The sequence below is a fragment of the Fringilla coelebs genome (genome assembly GCF_963513975.1).
Source record: "Fringilla coelebs genome assembly, chromosome: 4".
Classification (NCBI taxonomy): domain Eukaryota; kingdom Metazoa; phylum Chordata; class Aves; order Passeriformes; family Fringillidae; genus Fringilla; species Fringilla coelebs.
This window is the reverse complement of record NC_140032.1, coordinates 71,178,406-71,195,036: the sequence shown is the minus strand read 5'-3', so window position 1 is coordinate 71,195,036 and position 16,631 is coordinate 71,178,406. Positions and strand designations below refer to the sequence as shown.

Here is a 16,631-nt window from a genome sequence, read left to right as displayed (position 1 = left end):
GGGGCGCATCACCGCCGCGCCGGCTCCCTCCGCCGCGCGCGCGGCGCCATCTGGCGGCGGCGGCACGCGGGGGCGGCCTGAGGCGGCCGGGAGCGGGAAAAGCGGGAAGCGGAGCGGGAATTCCCGGTGAGTCGGGCACCGTCGGGACGGACAGCGCTGCAGCACTGCTCACAAGCACCGTCCAGCCCGGCCTCGAACACGTACAGGCATGGCGCAGCTTCTCTGGGCAACCTGTGTCAGTGCCTCACTGGTACTCCCTCACAGAAGAATTTATCCCGAGGCTCCCAGCTAAACCATTCCCCCTTGTCCTGTCACTCCGTGCCCTTGTGACAAGTCCCTCTCCAGCTCTCTTGGAGCCCTCACAGGCCCTGGGTGGTGCTCAAGGTGTTCCCTAAAGCTGCGGAAAGGGCCTTTTAATTGTTACCGCCAAGCTCCTTCCTGGCTGTGACCTATCTGTAAATAAGGAAAGTGACACATTTGTTCTAAAATACCACGGTGTTTTAATCTGAAGAACAGTGAAATACCACTAGTATCATTAACTACACTGTAAGCATAAAAGGATTTCACTTCTCAAGCAGAAAAAAAATCACTGTATGGTTATCAACCAAATAAAATCGCTTTAATCATTTTTAGTCTTATGACCACAAGGTCAAACAGAAGTTTCAGTGCACTGAGGTCCAAACAAAAATACCCCACATTAAATAAATACTAGATTACAAATTACCAGAGCTATTGCTATAGACAAGCTGTTAATATTTTGTTCATCAAATCAATACATACTTTATTTTTCCTTTTTCTTGTGCCGTTCTTCTTCCTCCCAGTTATCCAAGTAAGACTTGAGAATGTCATTTAGCTGCTGCTCACACTGGCTTGCATGTTGTAAGCCATTTTCCCATCCTAAAAGCAGCAATAAACAGGATAATTACATCTCTCTCTACAGCATCCATCACGGAATCAGCCCCTGGCAGTGCCAACATCTATTTCCCTAAGAGTATTGACTGGCTGTGATACTTCTGCTTGGAAAACGGCTCTGTGAAGTTCAGTCCCCAGCAAGATGCTTTCTTTGATGTCAGCCAAGCAGGTAAAGTCCCATTACTGGATTTAAAAAACCCCTCTAAACATAAAAAGAGTTTGCAGGTAAAGCTGCAAATGTGTATCTTGCGCATTCTTGCAATGTATTAGATTTTCTATGTAACATTAAGCATTGGAGTTTATATGTAATGAATAGAGTGGTTGCTCTAGTGTACACACCATATATTTTATATATTATTCTACAGTATATAAACCCTGCAAGGTGTATTGGACATAGTCTAATTCAAGATAATGAGGTGCAAGGTTTCAAAAACCCCAGCAAAGAAGCTCTTACCTCTGCAGTGGTGAATTACTCTCCCCCACAGCCTGTTCCTGCTCAGACAGGGCAGACTCCCCACAATCAGCAGGTGCCTCTTGGCCCTCGTTAGTGCCACGTTCATCCTCCTCTCCGAGTCTATGAACCCCAAGTGCCTGGTCCTGACGCAGGACAGCACAATGATTTCCCTCTCAGCACCCTGGAACGCATCCACCGTGGACACCTGCACAGGCTTGACTTCAAAAGCCTCAGAGTGAACCCCACTGAGCAAATTCTGGATCTGGGGGCAAAAAAAACAGGGAAGGGGGATGAGTTTGGCTACTCAGAGTACATTCAAGAGAATGGCTTTACTGCTTTTTGTTACTGATTTATGACACAAACCTTATACATTTGTGATTTATAAAGGGTAATCACGCCAATATCAGCTCCTTCTATTCCACTTGCAATCAGAGACTGAATGAGCTTGACTGTAAAATGAGCTTCTGCCATGTTGTAAAAGCTGTTGTCTCTCTCAATCTGGGAAGAGGGAAAAAGATGCCCAACTTAGCTCTCAGCAGCAAGGCAGAAAGGAACGGAATGGAGGAACAAGGACATGTTGCCTTGTTATGTAAGCAGTGCTGAGGAGCTCACCTGCTCCACGCCATGGACGCTGTAGAAGCAGAGAGTTGGCAGCCACGCCAGCAGAGGAGCCCTGTCCCGCTCAGAGACGCCATCCATGAGGTGGCCGCTGTAGAAGAGCTCGTTGGCAATGGCACTCAGGGCAGGGTGACAGCGGTACTGTGTCCGGAGGAGAATGGGCTCATGTCCCTGAAGGATGAGGACACAGAGATTAGGGCTGGGGTGGAGCTCTGAGCAAGCTGGGCTGGTGGAAGGTGTCCCCGTCTGTGGTGGGGGTGACCTTGGAGGTCGCTTCCAACCCAAACCATTCTGGGATTTTATGGTATTTTGCAATGTTGAAATCCTGACCCTCTTGATACCTAAACCAGAGTTCCCCTAGTGGCTTTAGGGGACTTACAGTTCTGCTCTCTACCCTTCCCAAACCTGTGTTCAGCAGCACCTACCATCAAGCAGAGCCGGTCAAAGAGAGTCTGCTCCAATCCCTGCTCATGAACACTCTCAGACCCTTGAATAGTTGGTGGCAGTTGCTTGGGGTCTCCAACAAGGACAAGCTTTTCACACTGAAACCTAAATAAGAACGTGAAAAAAAACAGCATTCTAAAAAGCATGTTAAAGGGTTCATAACCAAAGTGTGTGCTTGTTTCTGAATCACACTGCTTCCCATCAGCCTCCCTTCTCCACCCCAGCTTAATAACCCCTAAGGACAGGCCTCCATCTGAAATGCCTCTTCTTGCTGGCTAGGGTGAGACCTCGGGGCTCCTGTGCTCACGAAGGTGTGGAGTGTGGCACTGCTCGGAGCTGGTGTGCCTGCTGAGGCCCCTCAGGGGCAGGAGGGCTGTACCTGGCGATGGGGAGCAGAGAGGCAGGCTCAGTCATCTGGCTGCACTCGTCCAGCACCACCACAGGAAACCTGAGTGCATTCAGGCAAGGGAAGGGGCAGGCAGCACATGTCACTCCAACCACTTTCACCTGCCAGCAGCAAGCAGAAAACAGGCAGGCAAAAAGTTAAAATCATTTCATAGTTCATCTCTGTGCAGCACCTAACTAGAGCAGGAGAATACAGCTCAATTTATTGCCAGAAACAGGACACTAAGCTATACCTGTGCCATCAAACCTGACATTCGCTCTGTTTTAAAGCCAGGAGCTTGGCAGGTGTGAGAGGGGATTCCCACTTTCCCTGTGCTGGGCCCTGTGGATAAGACACAGTAAACACCTGCTTTCCAATCCCATCTCTTTGACTGTACCTGCTGCAGAATGGTTTTATTGGTCCCCAGTTTATGCTGCTCAATGCTCTTCCTGACATATATTTTCTCAGCTGGAGTCAAATCTTCTTTCAAGAGAGCAAGCAGCTCTTTCAGCTGCTCATTTTCATTTCCTGAGCCTGCATGTAAACTTGAAAGAAGATTTTGTAACATACATTACTGTAACTGAAAATGGCAGTGCTTGGAAAAATAACCACACTTTTTACATAACAGCAATTTACAACAGTATATTAACCTACGCCAAATTGCTTCAGATCCCTCAAAGAGGTTTCTTACCTATGGGGAAGAATTGCTTTTGTGATTTTCCTTACACTTCCCACTCTTACAAAATCCTCAAATCCAAGATCAAGCAGACTTGAAAGAAAAAGAGATGATAAACATTACAGAAAGGGAAAAAAGAAATCTTTAGAAACTTTAAAAGTTGTTTCAAAAGACACATAAGAACACTCAGGAACACAAACTTCAGAGATTAAGGAGATAAAGTACCTCAGCAATTCAAGAAAATAAATTACTTCATTGTGATTTAATGCCTTGTGATTCCCCTCTCATAGTCTTCCATATGTATCTTCCCTTCCTTTTTCCTTCCATGCATTTATTTCACGCTAAATTTTCACAAATCTGATTCTCTCTGCTCCTACTGCTTCCCCGACTGCTACACCCCAAAGATTCCTGAGCAGCACTTCTTTGTCATGATGGATTTTAACAGTAAATTTGATGAGAGCAGAGCCTAAATGAGTCTTCTGTAAATCTTTTATGTAGTTTTCACTCTTTTAACTTCGCAAAAGAGCTGAGGTACAATTAGAGCCTGTGTGTGGCACTTTTTAGGGAAAGAAACCAATCTTTTGGACATGTTTTACAGGAAATACTAACACAATTACCACTACAGTGTAAGTGCATTCTTGGTTTTGGAAGAAGACCGCTAAAAGCCTCAGCAACCCACCCCAGCAGTATCCTGTCCACAGCAACGTTGGTGGAGGAAGCAATGAGGACTTTCCACGGAGTTGCCCTCGGACCTTCTGTAGCTTCGCTGCTTTCAAAGAGCTGCACGAGGAACAAGATCACCACAGACAGCAAGTAGCTCTTGCCAGCTCCAAAAACACCTGGGATTTTGGAAGAGAAAGCCCAAGTTACAAGTGAGAATTTCCTAGAAAGTTTGAATCGATGGCTTTAACTTCAGTTATGCTGTGATTCCTCTAAAAAATTGCATGGGCTTGCTCACGCTTACAAAAACAAAGCTAATACATGATAAAAAGTGGTATGAAATATGAAAAGAAAAAAGCTGAAAACAATAAATAATTCTGATTTTCTGTATAGGTATTTCTAGGCAAAAGTTAGTATGCTTCTGTGAAATCCTGCAAAAGGAAGAATTTAAATTTCATTGAAATTTAACATAAAGGGGCAAAAGCTCTGTGCTGACAGAATAGATGTATTAATGTCACAGTCAGTATCAGAGGGGCTGATTCTGGCATTCCATAGTGATGGCACTTCCCATGAATCAGCATTGGTGCAAAGATACAATAGCAGCAAATGTCACAATTCTTGGCTGTGTACCACGTATGATGGTGATGGGGAAGCTCTGATGTTCCTGCCCTGGTTTGGGCTTTTCACAGGTCATCATCTGAGCCACGTGAATCAGTGATGCTGCTTGGTCTGGGTTCAGGGAGAACCTCTGGATCATCTCTTCAGCCACTCCCAATGCCACTTCAGAGCTCACAGGGCCAGACATCATGGAGCACTTCACACTCATGGCAGGTGGAGTGAATTTCCTTTTGCTGACTCTTTTTGTAGCATTTTCAGAATTAAAATTCCTAAGAAAACAAAAAATACCCAAAAGTTGTGATGTGATACAATTTCTGTCTCCTGCTTCTGATATTCCTGCACTGGACTGCTCACAGTATCACAGGACAGTAACTCACATTTTCAGGAGATATGGGATCAGTGGTAATGTGGATGGATTGAAGTGCTCCTCCATGTTCCTTAAGGATGCCAGCTCACCACTGGCATTACAAACCAGCAAGGCATGAACACACACTGCAAGGGCCACAGAAAAACAAAAGAAGAAAGGAATTAATAGAGCAGAAATTGCGAAAGAAATCAATTATAAAATGCCAAAAGTGTAATTAACTGATTTTTTTTTGTCTTCTTCACTTACAAAACAAAACAGCCCCAAAACTTTAACTTAATTCAACAGCAAAACCAAGAAACTTTTGCAGAAACACAGACTTAACACATAGCTTTTTATATAAATATAAATTTTCCAGTGAGTTGTTTGAGGTTTCTGCATTTTGTTTTCCAGGACAGTAAAAACATACTCCTTTTACTTACACTCTGACAGTCAACTTGCACTGTGTATCATATTACATAATTTACTACTGTCTTCATTTTATTCTCATTTCTTCCCCACCCATTTGGAATTTGCCAGCTCTTTTGCAGGTTTAACTGCATTAATTAATGTATTCAAATTATATATTCAAACATACAAAGTAAAAATTACTGTGAATTAAATCATGTGCAAGTTCTGAGAAATTGTCAAGTTCTCAGCAACTCATCCTTCATTGCTGGCTGGATTTTTCCTTAGTTGTCTGCCACAGTTCTGAATGCTGCTGTGGAACTCACTGTTGGATCTCCAGTTGGAGGGACTGTAGCCTTTCAGTGGGAGCAATTCTATTTCATTGTTGGAGGATGGTCCAAAGAAAGCACTGCTTGCAATGAAAGTATCGATGGGATTGAAGTTCAGAGTCTTGGAAACAACCCAGATGTCATCTGCCAAAAAAATACAGAGTCCTCATCAGCCTCTCCCACTGCCACCTTTTCCATCTGATGTGTAGCATGTGCTCACCTTTGCTGTAGAGAGAGGAATGCTCCTTTCTGCTTAGCTTCAGGTATAATTTGGGTTTGGAGTCACCATCAAAGCTGGCAGGTGTATTCATAAATTTCTTGAACTTACTGTACCGCTGTGTTGGAATTTCAAAGGCTTTCCTGGGAAATTGTAATTTAAAAAAAAAAAAAAAAAAAAAAAAGGTATGTAAACCATGAGCACATTTTGGATTCAGCACCAAAAATAAGAAACCTCCACAGATTGGACCACGTGGGTGCACATCATCTTACATTAATAAATTTTAAGTACATTTATCTTGACTGCAAAATCCCCTCACATTCAGCCACAATTAAATTGTTTCCTCCACAATTAAACAGCACAGAATAGCCTTTGAGATGATTCTAGCATTAAAATTAGAATATTGAAGAGAATAAATCAAATTCTCCTACTTAGGATTAAATGAGCAATAACTCAAATGCAACAGTTCTGACATTAAGCAATTGATCAAGTTGCTGGTCAGCAGTTTTGATTCTTGCTAAAAACAAATACCCTTGCTATAAATATTTTTCCTTCACTAATTTAGCTCTTTGCATTTCTTTACAGAAAGAAGCCTTTACTCTTGAAATACAGAGAAAATGTGTTAAATCCTGCTGAAGTCCTGAGCTACTGGAATATTTAAAAACCTTGAAGTCACACAGCAGTTGAGGATACCTCACCAAAAGCTGGCATTCCTCATAGACAGCAATCTTTTGACTCCTGAGGTATGTCCCAATACTTTTTGTGTCATGGAGCACTGCACTGGGTGTGGATTTGGTCTGTGTGGGGTTCACATCTTCAATCCACTTGAAAAAGGAGCACTGCTCAGCTTTTGGGGCATCGCAGGCATAGAACAAACGACCCTGCAAGGGAAGGGAGGGGAAAAAAAGTCCATGAGCACTAAAACAAGCAAGGAAAAAAGAGAAAGCAATGGATACTTTCACCCCAAACGTGTAAAAACCACAAGGAATAAACAGCACCTTGTTTTGACCTTCTTTTTTAACCATCACCAGCTTAGCAGGGTGCATGTGGTTGCAGAGCGGGGCACAGCTTCCTTGGCTCTGGCTTTGCCCATCTTTCACTGCAGTGTAAAATGATATATCCACCTTGGAGAGGGCATTGTGCAGCCTCTGTGCCAACTCAAACAGCATTATGTTCAATTGCTCTTGGTGGGGAAAGGAGAACAACACAGTCATTAGCACACCCTTAAAATGCTTACACAGCTACACGGCATCCAAACAAATGCACTTCCAGTGGAAGATTTCCATCCCCAATCAAAATATTTAATCTGAGTCCTAAAAGAAGCCATGTGACCTGGAAAGTCCACTTATTCCAGGGGGAAAAAAAGGCTTAGGTATCTTCAGACTGGAAAACAGCCCTGAGGTTACAAAGTTAAACACAAGTGCACTGCCTTTTGGGTGTGCCTTTGCAATTTTGGGTATGGACTGAATATATTTCAGTAGATGTATAAAAAAATGAAATGCACCCTGCTGTTTTAATCGGCAGTGTTCAAAATGACAGCATTTCACAGAGCAGAGACTTACCTGTCAGAGCAGCTTTAAAAACCTGTTTGTAGTGAGTGTGAGACTGAAACACAGCTGGGATGGAAATCTTTCTTTTAGGAAGATTGGTGTGCTTCACTTTATCCACAGGAGGAAAAGACAACTCAGAAATTGTTATGTCCTAAAAAGACCCACAAAAATACACCATCAAAAACTATAAAACCTTGAATGAGACAAAGATAGCAGATTTGTAAAAATACTAAAAAAAAAATTTCATATTTATAAAACATATCAAACATTTCCCTAGAGCTTGGGCTGCCAGTTAGGATGCACCATGAGGTTAAAATTTGCTCCTTGCCAAACAGCCTGCATTTATAATAACACAGATAATACTTGCAAAGGCTTTAGAATACATTTGATGTAGTTGAAAATCATGTTTTCAGCACTAGGCATTGGGAAGGAACACACAAACCCCATTTTCAACACCATTTTTGCACAGAAATAAATTAATTAGAAGTGTCTTCATAAGCTTTTAAAGTCTGGTATATGGATTTTACATATATATGTATTTGTATAAAAACACACACAATGTGTATACCCATGTATATGTTAAATGTATTAGTTATTTCCTCATCTCTACTTCACAAATACTGTACTGGACAGTTTTAAAGAATCAAAAAGCTTTAGGAAAAAAAGAAAGAGTTAACATTTCCTTCAACTCCAAAACCATTTGACAGGTTTAAAAACCTAAATTGTGGTTGGTTTGGTGCTTCCTCCCAATGTACTCCATCTGCCTACTGATCACAAACACCTCTGCTAAATTTTTAGGTGCTTATTCAGTGCCAAAACTTGACTTTTACACAACTAAAACTGAAAGAATTTATAATAATTTGAAGTCAGAGACTAAGACTTGAAGAAAAAACAGATGCTAATTAAAATTATGCTGATACTACAATTAAGAAGAACCCTTGGTGCACACAGTTTCTTACCAATTACAGATGTCAAAACAGCCCAACAGCTTTTCTTTCATCTTCCTGCCTTCCACATTCAGATTAAAACTCTAAATCTGGCACTGAATTACGTTTACAAAGGATTAGTCATGGCACTTAAGAAATACATTTTTTGGTGTGACTATGCAATCCTACTGATACTCTCTGCAGACAATCAGATAAAGGCAGCCCCTTTGGCCAGAGCACTGTGTTAGTACCAAACACTTACACACCTGGCCCTCTCCCGTTGCGCCGTGGCAGCTCAGGTGACTCAACACCTTTTGTGTGGCCGCAGCCAGAGGTGTGTGCCTCAAGTGCAGGGAGAGCTCGCTGCCCTGTGAAAGCGGATCCGCCTGGCCGCTGTTTGCAGCCCCGCAGCGCTCTCCGGGCCAGCTCCCGGCCGGCAGCGGCGGGGCAGAGCCGGCAGCGCTCGGATCGGTGGCGCTGCCCTCTCCTGGGTCACCCGGCGGCATTCCTAGGACGCTCCGGGCACAGATGTCATCCTGCTCTTCCCCTTCGGCGCTGCTCTCAGGGATCACATCGCTCTGAGCACTGCTTTGATACTTCAGCCACTTGCTGTGTCTGGCTTGGGCAGTCACATTAGGGAGCACTGGTGGCACAGGTCCCCTTTGGCCATCTTCCGTGTGCTCCCCAAACACAGAGGTGTCATAATTGCTGTCCTGGGGGCCGGGAGCGCTCCTAGGAAATGCCACTGCCTGGCTGCACAAATTGCCTCCTGCAGAGCCCAAAGGCTGCTGGAGCTCCTCACTCTCAGTGGGGTAAAACACGGCAGGAATCTCGTGGGTGGCAGGAACAGTGACAAAGGGAGCTCGTGTTTTCCTCGTGGGCTTCAGTGCTGGCAGGCTGCTTCTCTGTGCATGGCTGGATTTCTCCTGGGCTGTGGGCAAATAGAGCGTACAAGGAACCTGGAGCACCCAGGGATGGCACTTGAGATGTACAAAGAGGAAGGAATTCTAAATTCTTCCTTTTACACCCTGCCTTCTAGCTGGGAAGCCCTCTGGATTGCTCCTGTGCAGAATTACACTAAATTATGGATTTTGTGTGATTCTTTTAATTAGTTTGTTTGATTTTTTAATTTCTTTGACATTAAAATTTTAGCAATTTGTTGGATATCTCCATATTCAGAACACATTATGTAGCCACTCTGCTTGTATAAAAGACCTATTATTAAATTAAACATGGTTCTATTTTGGAGGTCATTAATCTGATGTCACCGACAGCTGCCAACTAGAAAACACACAGTTTAACATTTGCTGCTTTTTTTCCAAAAGATAACCCACAAACTTATGAATTAATATTGAACAACGCAGATAAATAAGTTCTTACTACCAAAAAGCATCCTTTTGGCTAAATTAATTATCATTAGTGACAGTTATAGAGATGTGCCAAGTGGGAGAGGGTCAGAGGACAGCTGATTATGGAAGAAAACTCAAAGCAGGTAAATAAAAACATAGGGATCATTTAGAAGCTTAGCTTACAGCCTTTTTGCCCCCAAACTAGAAGGTGATCTTTCTTTATAAAACTCAATCCCTCTACTCAAGTCTCCGTCAGGAGAATATAACTGGCAGAGTAACTGTCTGTGCTGGCCCAATTCATTGTGCCTCAAGAATCCTCAGAGATTTTTCAGCTAAAACACTGTGAGGTGCCAGTATAAATCTGTAAATTCTTACTGAAAAGGAAATCTGGGAGTTGTGGTTCACTTGGTAAGATCCCATGCGTCAGGGGCTCCTGGATGTCTCCAACACGCTCCTCATTGCCCCAAGGTGGAGAAATTGCAGAGTCTGGATCAAGTGGGGAAGTCAGTTCTGGTGAAACCTACATGGGAAGAATTAACATGGCAGGTGAATGACTGACAAAACCCTGGTTACAGCTCTTTCATCAGTATTCTCTCTCTCATCATTCTCAACAATTGAATTATCTCTCAGAGTTGAGATAAAACAGGTTCAAAAATAACAAACTGCCACGAACACACAGGAGATAAAGCCAAAAATATCTGCAAGACACAGTGCATCCTCACCTTGCCAGGCTCCCAGGCAGCCCACTGTGCTTGTCTCAGGTCAGAGGGTGGGTGTGACATTGCCCACAGTGGCACTTCAGGATGCACACCCAATGCCAGTGCTAGGAAAAACAGGGAAGTGCTGAAGTCGGGCAGATATTTTGAGGCCACTCACTGCCCTTCTCCTTTTACTTTCACTTACAGGACTGATTTATTCCTGGCTCTTCAATAACATCAGGCTTCATTTGAAAATTCTCTTCTCTTACAATGTCAACATCATCCTTATGAAGGCTCCTGGAGCCTGGAGACTTAATTAAAAAAAAAAAAAAAGCATAAGCAAAAACTTGTTAGAAATTAAACTGTTTCTCTTCTTTTTTTCAAAATGCAGCTGATCAAAGGAGCAGAAAAAACCAAGTCACACATTATGAAGTTCTATGACAAAGGTAAGTATAAATAATTGTTTTTTATATGGATTGAGGCAGTTTAAAAATTAACTATGTTCTATCCTAAATTGACAGGATACTTTCTTGCACTAAGGTTTGTACGGATAACTAAACAAAAAAAAGCTTTACCTGTCTCAAGTCATAAAGGTCATAATTCCTTGAAAAGAGGGGTGAGAAAAATGTCTCAGCTGCCAAGTCCACGTTTTCTGTGTGCTGCTGCCACCGCTGCTGGGAGCACGGAGCTCTCAGCATCACCTCACTAGCTGCTGATCCTTTCACTTGGTACCCTTGGAAGGCAACAGGCTGCACAATGCATGGGAATGATCACTGACAGCAAGGAAAAACTGCTCTGCAACTATCTACAGTCAGTACAGCTACTTGTTACACACACAACAAAAATAACCTCTTGACTCTGCAGAATAGAGACAAAAAAAATCTGGGGTTTTGTTCCCTTGGAATTTGAGTCTTAAACTCTCCCTGAAAACATTAGTACAGTGAACTGTACTAAAAATTACAAGAACTGGTAAAATTTTATTAGGACTTAGCGCAATATATGACAATTAGCAAGCCATTGAATTGAAATTTAGGAAACAATTAATTATACTCGAGTTCCACAGAAATGGTACCTTTGGTTGCCAGTCAGATGGGCCAGGGTCCCTTTGGGCTGCTGCTATTGGTACAATATATGCCTCTGTCTTCTGTAAGAAATTGTCCACACAGTTGGGCTGCACAGGAAAGTACCAACACCTGATTAGTCTAACAATTTAATAACCATTTCAAGTGAAAATTTAGGCTAAGAAATGTCTTGTATTTATACAAAGGAAGCCTTTTCAGTTACAGCTTTTTTATTTAGAAGCCATCCATGACAAGAAACAGTGTTTGTTTTTCAAACAGAACAGAAAAAAGGGAAGGATTTCTAAAATCTTTCTTGAAGCTTTAGATGGATTGAAAAAGAAAAAAGGCTGTTAAGAGCACTGGATAAAAATCAATGTGAATTATCAAACACTAACAGTTTTCCCAGTGTATTTCAACCCAAATGCTAAAACTCTAAGGAAAGTAATGTATTTAAAAAGCTAGTGGGGAAAAAAAAAAGGTGGTAAAAGATGGGGTAGGGAAGGAGAATTACCAAACATATTGATGGAATATTAAACATTACTAAACACTACACTTTTCATTAAGTTTCTCGCCATACATGAGGCCTCCTGAATATTGTCAAGATGACTTCCTCTATTTATTATCAGCTTCATGAACAATGTCTCTAAGCAATTTGTAGCTTAACCTCTATGCTTCCTAAACCAAGAATTTTACTCCAGGAGCCAGGTGGAAAATGAATTTATCTTGTACAGATAAACATATGTAGTCAAAAATTGGTTACCATAAGGCCAGGAGAATCAAAGTATGAACAGGAAGATGCCTGTAAACTTTCTGAGTAAGGCATTTCTGTAAACTCTTTTATAGCTACAAGAGATGGAAAAGCACAGTGAGTTACAGTCAGTAGTCTGGGTTTTTTTTACATAAAAATATCTGAATATTTACAGGTCTTGCAAACCTTGCAACAAGTTGCACAGTTAGGATTTAACTGAATGAGAGCAAGCAGAGACAGACTCGGAGCTCACAATGTTGCTTTAAACAGTAAAAACTGCACAGAGGAACCTACATAAAACAGCACTCTGAAAGTATTTCTAAACATGAGGAGAAATGGGAGAAATCAAACAGGCACAGACATACAGAATCCAGTTTGAAATGGAAGCTGCCCTAACCTTCATCCTTCTCAAGGGGTTCAAGTGTCTCCTTAGAAGTGTCTGTTTCACAGAACACGCTGGTGTTCTCCTCCATCCTTTGCAAGCTCTCTAATGCTGTGCTATGCTCAGTCAAAGCTCTCAGAAGAGCAATATCATTCACCAAATCAGGCAGTCCTGAGGAGTTCTCAGCCACTGCTGTGCATTTCAGGCAATCCACCCCTATAGTCTCTCCTTGGCAGGCTTCAGGAGAAGCAGTTATGCTCTCTGCATTTTCCAGCGCAGTTCCTCCTACTGCTGTTTCCTCTGGAGATGAGTAACCTGCTCCTAAAGGATCTGATTTCTGTGGCAAGGCCAGCAGAGGGCTGCCTGGTTTCATGCCATCACTCCTAGTAGCCCAGAAGTGCTCTGAGCCAGCATCTGGGGATTCCATGCATCCAAGCTGTGTAACTCCCTCCTCAGTCTTTTTGTCCAAGGCAGAAATTACTCTGCTGGGAGAAACACCTGTGAGACTTCCAGTGGCCTCAAACAGCCTGGTCTCAGGGTGACATTCATTAGCACTGGTGTCCCCAGGCAAGAGGTCAGAGTGCTGCCTTTTTACCCAGGATGTGCCATTAATGGCGAGTGCTGCACAGCCATCCAGATCCTCCTCTTGGTTTGAGCCTTCCAAACTTGACTGACTCTCACTCATCTCTTTTATGTTGTGTCCATCCCTTAGAAGTTCCCCTTGGGTTCTGGTCTGGTTTGCAGCATCTTCTGCAGTTCTCCTGGCATCACTGTCACAAAGCTGGGGTGCTGGACCCCCCTCTCCATCAGATGTGCAACATTTGACTTCGTTTTCGCTGTGTGTCTCTACCTCACGGCAAGAATGAGGCTTCAAAGGAGGGCTCAAGGCAGCACCTTGTCCCTGGAAGCTGCCTGGGCTCCATGAAGGTGTGTCTCCCTTCCCTTCTCTCTCCCACACATCTTCATTGTCCATGTCATTAAAGTCAAAAGTCTCCATTAGGTTAAAGTTCACCTCCATCAGTTCCCCGTCAGCACTACAGCCTGTGCCCTGCAACCTGAACTCCTTCCCAATTCCAGCTTCAGCCAATGTCACATCCCCAGAGAGCTCTGGGTCACTAGACACTCCCTCTGAGTTTTGCCTTGGATGAAGCTCACTCTGCATCTTCTCAGAGCAATTCTCCCTAAGACTGTCAGCCCCTGAATGCTCCCTGTATCCAAAGGGATGGTTTTCAAAGGTGGTTGGACTTGCTGAATGTGAAATGTCACCTGAGGATGGGACAAACTGACTGTCACTCATTCTACTTACAGTGGACTCAGGTAGGAAGTAACTACTTGTGTTGCAGTGATCTTGTAACTCTTGACTTAAATTATTTACCTTTTTGTCTTGTCTGTGTCCTGTGACTTCTTCCCCACAAGGCTGTTCAGCTGAATTTGGAAGTGCTAGAACATTCCAGTCCTTTGTATCATTTACATTTCCCTGCACAAAAGGCAGGTGCTGAGTATCTGGAAGCAGTCCTTTCCCAGGGTCACCTGAAGGAGCAGGTAGGGCAGGGCTTCTTTTGTCCCATGGCCCTGCATTTTGTGCTGCCTGTGCCCTGGAAAGGCAGCCTGTGGCTCCAGATGTTGGATCTCTGTGTCCTTGTGCGGGTTTAGACTTGAGCAGAGCAATGATCTGTGCCGTGCTCCTGATGTGGTGGGACACTGCCCCGGCACCAGTGTGCCCAGTGAGGGGAGCAGATTCCTGCTTCCCAGCCAGATGGGAGTTCTGCTTCTCTGGCCCCTCCCAGCTGTCACTGAAGGGAGCAGAAAGCAGGGAGGACACAGACATTTCTTCTCTGCCACTGTCCCTGCACCCCTCCTCCTGACAGCCTGCAGAGGGGTTTGTTCCTGCATCCTTCCTGTGAACTGTGGAAAACAACGGTGAGCTGATATAAAACTGGGATGGAAAACTCCCTTGGCACTCCTTAGATGAAGGCAGCACTGCTGCTTTTCCTTCATCTTCCACAGCTGGTGTCTTCTTCTCCACTTGGCGTGGCCCTCGGAACCCCTGGGAGAGAAATTTGCAATTAATCCAGATGTTGAAAATGGGGCACACTACATTGTGATCAAATGGCCTGGGAATATATTCTCATCAAATCCATGAGGATTCCACAGGTGCACAGGAACAACCTCAAGCCCTTGTCATTGTTACTGCAGGCAACACCAATCCTGCTAAGCCAAATCTCCTAAATGTGGAAAAAACACATTCTGGATTACAGCTCAAAAAAAAAAAAAGTTAGGGAAAAAAAAAAAAAAAGAAAAAAAGAAGGGGAGAAGGAGGGGAGAAGAAATTCTTCATATATTTTCCATTCATGAAAATATGTGTCCCTTGTGTTTTACAATGCATGTAAACATGAGACATAAAAATTTGGAAAAAAACACACCGTAAACTTCCTTTTCAAGCCAACAGGGAGATGTCTTGGGGGTAGAAGAGCAGGTTTGACACCATTTCTGTCCACTGCTGGAGTTTCTGCTTGCTTTGACTGCTCTGCAGAGGGCTTTTCACTCACTTTGGCTGCTTCAACGGTGATTAAATATCGCTCACTTTCCAAATCATCTCCAGGAGCCACCTGGAAAAGAGAGAGCAGCAGTGTGTACACAACAGTACTGTATAAGAAACAATATTATATAGTTTTAGTTTTAAAAAAAATCCAGTCTTTTAAGTACTTGTATGTCAAAAATTCAGCTACTGAATTACTGTGTCAAAGATGCCACATAATACATACGTTGTAATAAGCAGTAGCACTTAGCTCCAATGATAATTTCATTTATCACTGTAATACACTGCTTTTACCACAGAGGAAGAAGAATTCCATTAAAGTTTCTAGACAAACAGTAAGATCTATTAATAAATATAAGCTGTTTTCCCTTTCCATTATTTGCACTGCAGTAGAGTTTCATATGAATAACTAGGAAAATTACCCTTTTGGCTATCAAACAAGTGTTTGAAAGGCTGCCTGAAAGACCAACTACAACCAGATACAAAAATAACAACTCTGAACAAAAGATACCTGAGATTTTATAAAAATACTCTCCAGACATTGTCCTTTATCATCAAACAAGGTAGCCTGCAAAAAAAAAAAAAAATTAAATAACCACAAATTTATTTCACAAATCAACTAGACTGCCACTGGCAGTAGCAGGTATTAAACCCACCAGTATTAAATATGAATTTTCACCTGATTTCTGCCAGTTCTAACCCTCAGAAGTCCATCTTGCCATGTTTTTGATTTTTTCATCTTTTGGTGAGTGTATAACACCTGTTTTAAATATGTAAAATATTGAAAAAATAAGAAACAAGAAAATGTTCAAATATTTCAGCAGCTACAGTCTTTAAACTTAATTGCACAGTGTTAAAAATCACTCACAGTAAATTCTTGAGAGGCCATTGCTTCGGCAACACAGACATCCAGCAGGTTATTTCACAAATATCCACATCTTCCTACAGACTGAGAGCCATGGAAACGGTCAGGGTGCACTAGAGCTGTGAAGGCACAGTGTGGACAAAAAAATTCTTATTTTTTCTCCTCAAAAAAAAAAAAAAAAAAAAAAAAAAAGAGAATTAGGTGCAAGACAGTATCAAACCAGCGCAGTAGCACAACTACCTAACAGACTGCTGGTTAAAAAAAAAAAAAAATCTCTTTTTTTAATAGATGTCAAGATATTTTCCAGCTTTGAGACCAACTCATTCATTTAACTGAATGGCTGGCACCTGTGAATACTCTTATTCAGAATTACTTGAATTAAAAACCCAAAGGTTTACTTGCAGCAAAAAAAAAAACCCAAAAAAAAGAGAAGCTGTTAGCAGAATGAT

General features: G+C 42.6%; 1 protein-coding gene across 1 annotated transcript; it reads right to left on the bottom strand.

The window, feature by feature from the left end:
* Positions 1–781: 781 nt before the first annotated feature.
* On the bottom strand, positions 782–16,206 carry ZGRF1 (zinc finger GRF-type containing 1; the record flags this gene model as incomplete). The annotated part of the gene is made up of 27 exons (XM_084204457.1): positions 782–897; positions 1,367–1,628; positions 1,730–1,864; positions 1,979–2,155; positions 2,410–2,533; positions 2,808–2,935; positions 3,211–3,358; positions 3,505–3,582; positions 4,169–4,328; positions 4,780–5,036; positions 5,145–5,259; positions 5,845–5,991; positions 6,068–6,207; positions 6,758–6,945; positions 7,063–7,247; positions 7,627–7,765; positions 8,807–9,471; positions 10,265–10,409; positions 10,612–10,712; positions 10,793–10,898; positions 11,660–11,758; positions 12,409–12,491; positions 12,794–14,825; positions 15,202–15,387; positions 15,829–15,885; positions 15,997–16,077; positions 16,186–16,206. The coding sequence occupies 27 exons, from the start codon at positions 16,204–16,206 to the stop codon at positions 782–784; spliced, it is 6,075 nt and encodes a 2,024-aa protein (XP_084060583.1).
* Between the last annotated feature and the right edge of the window lie 425 nt (positions 16,207–16,631).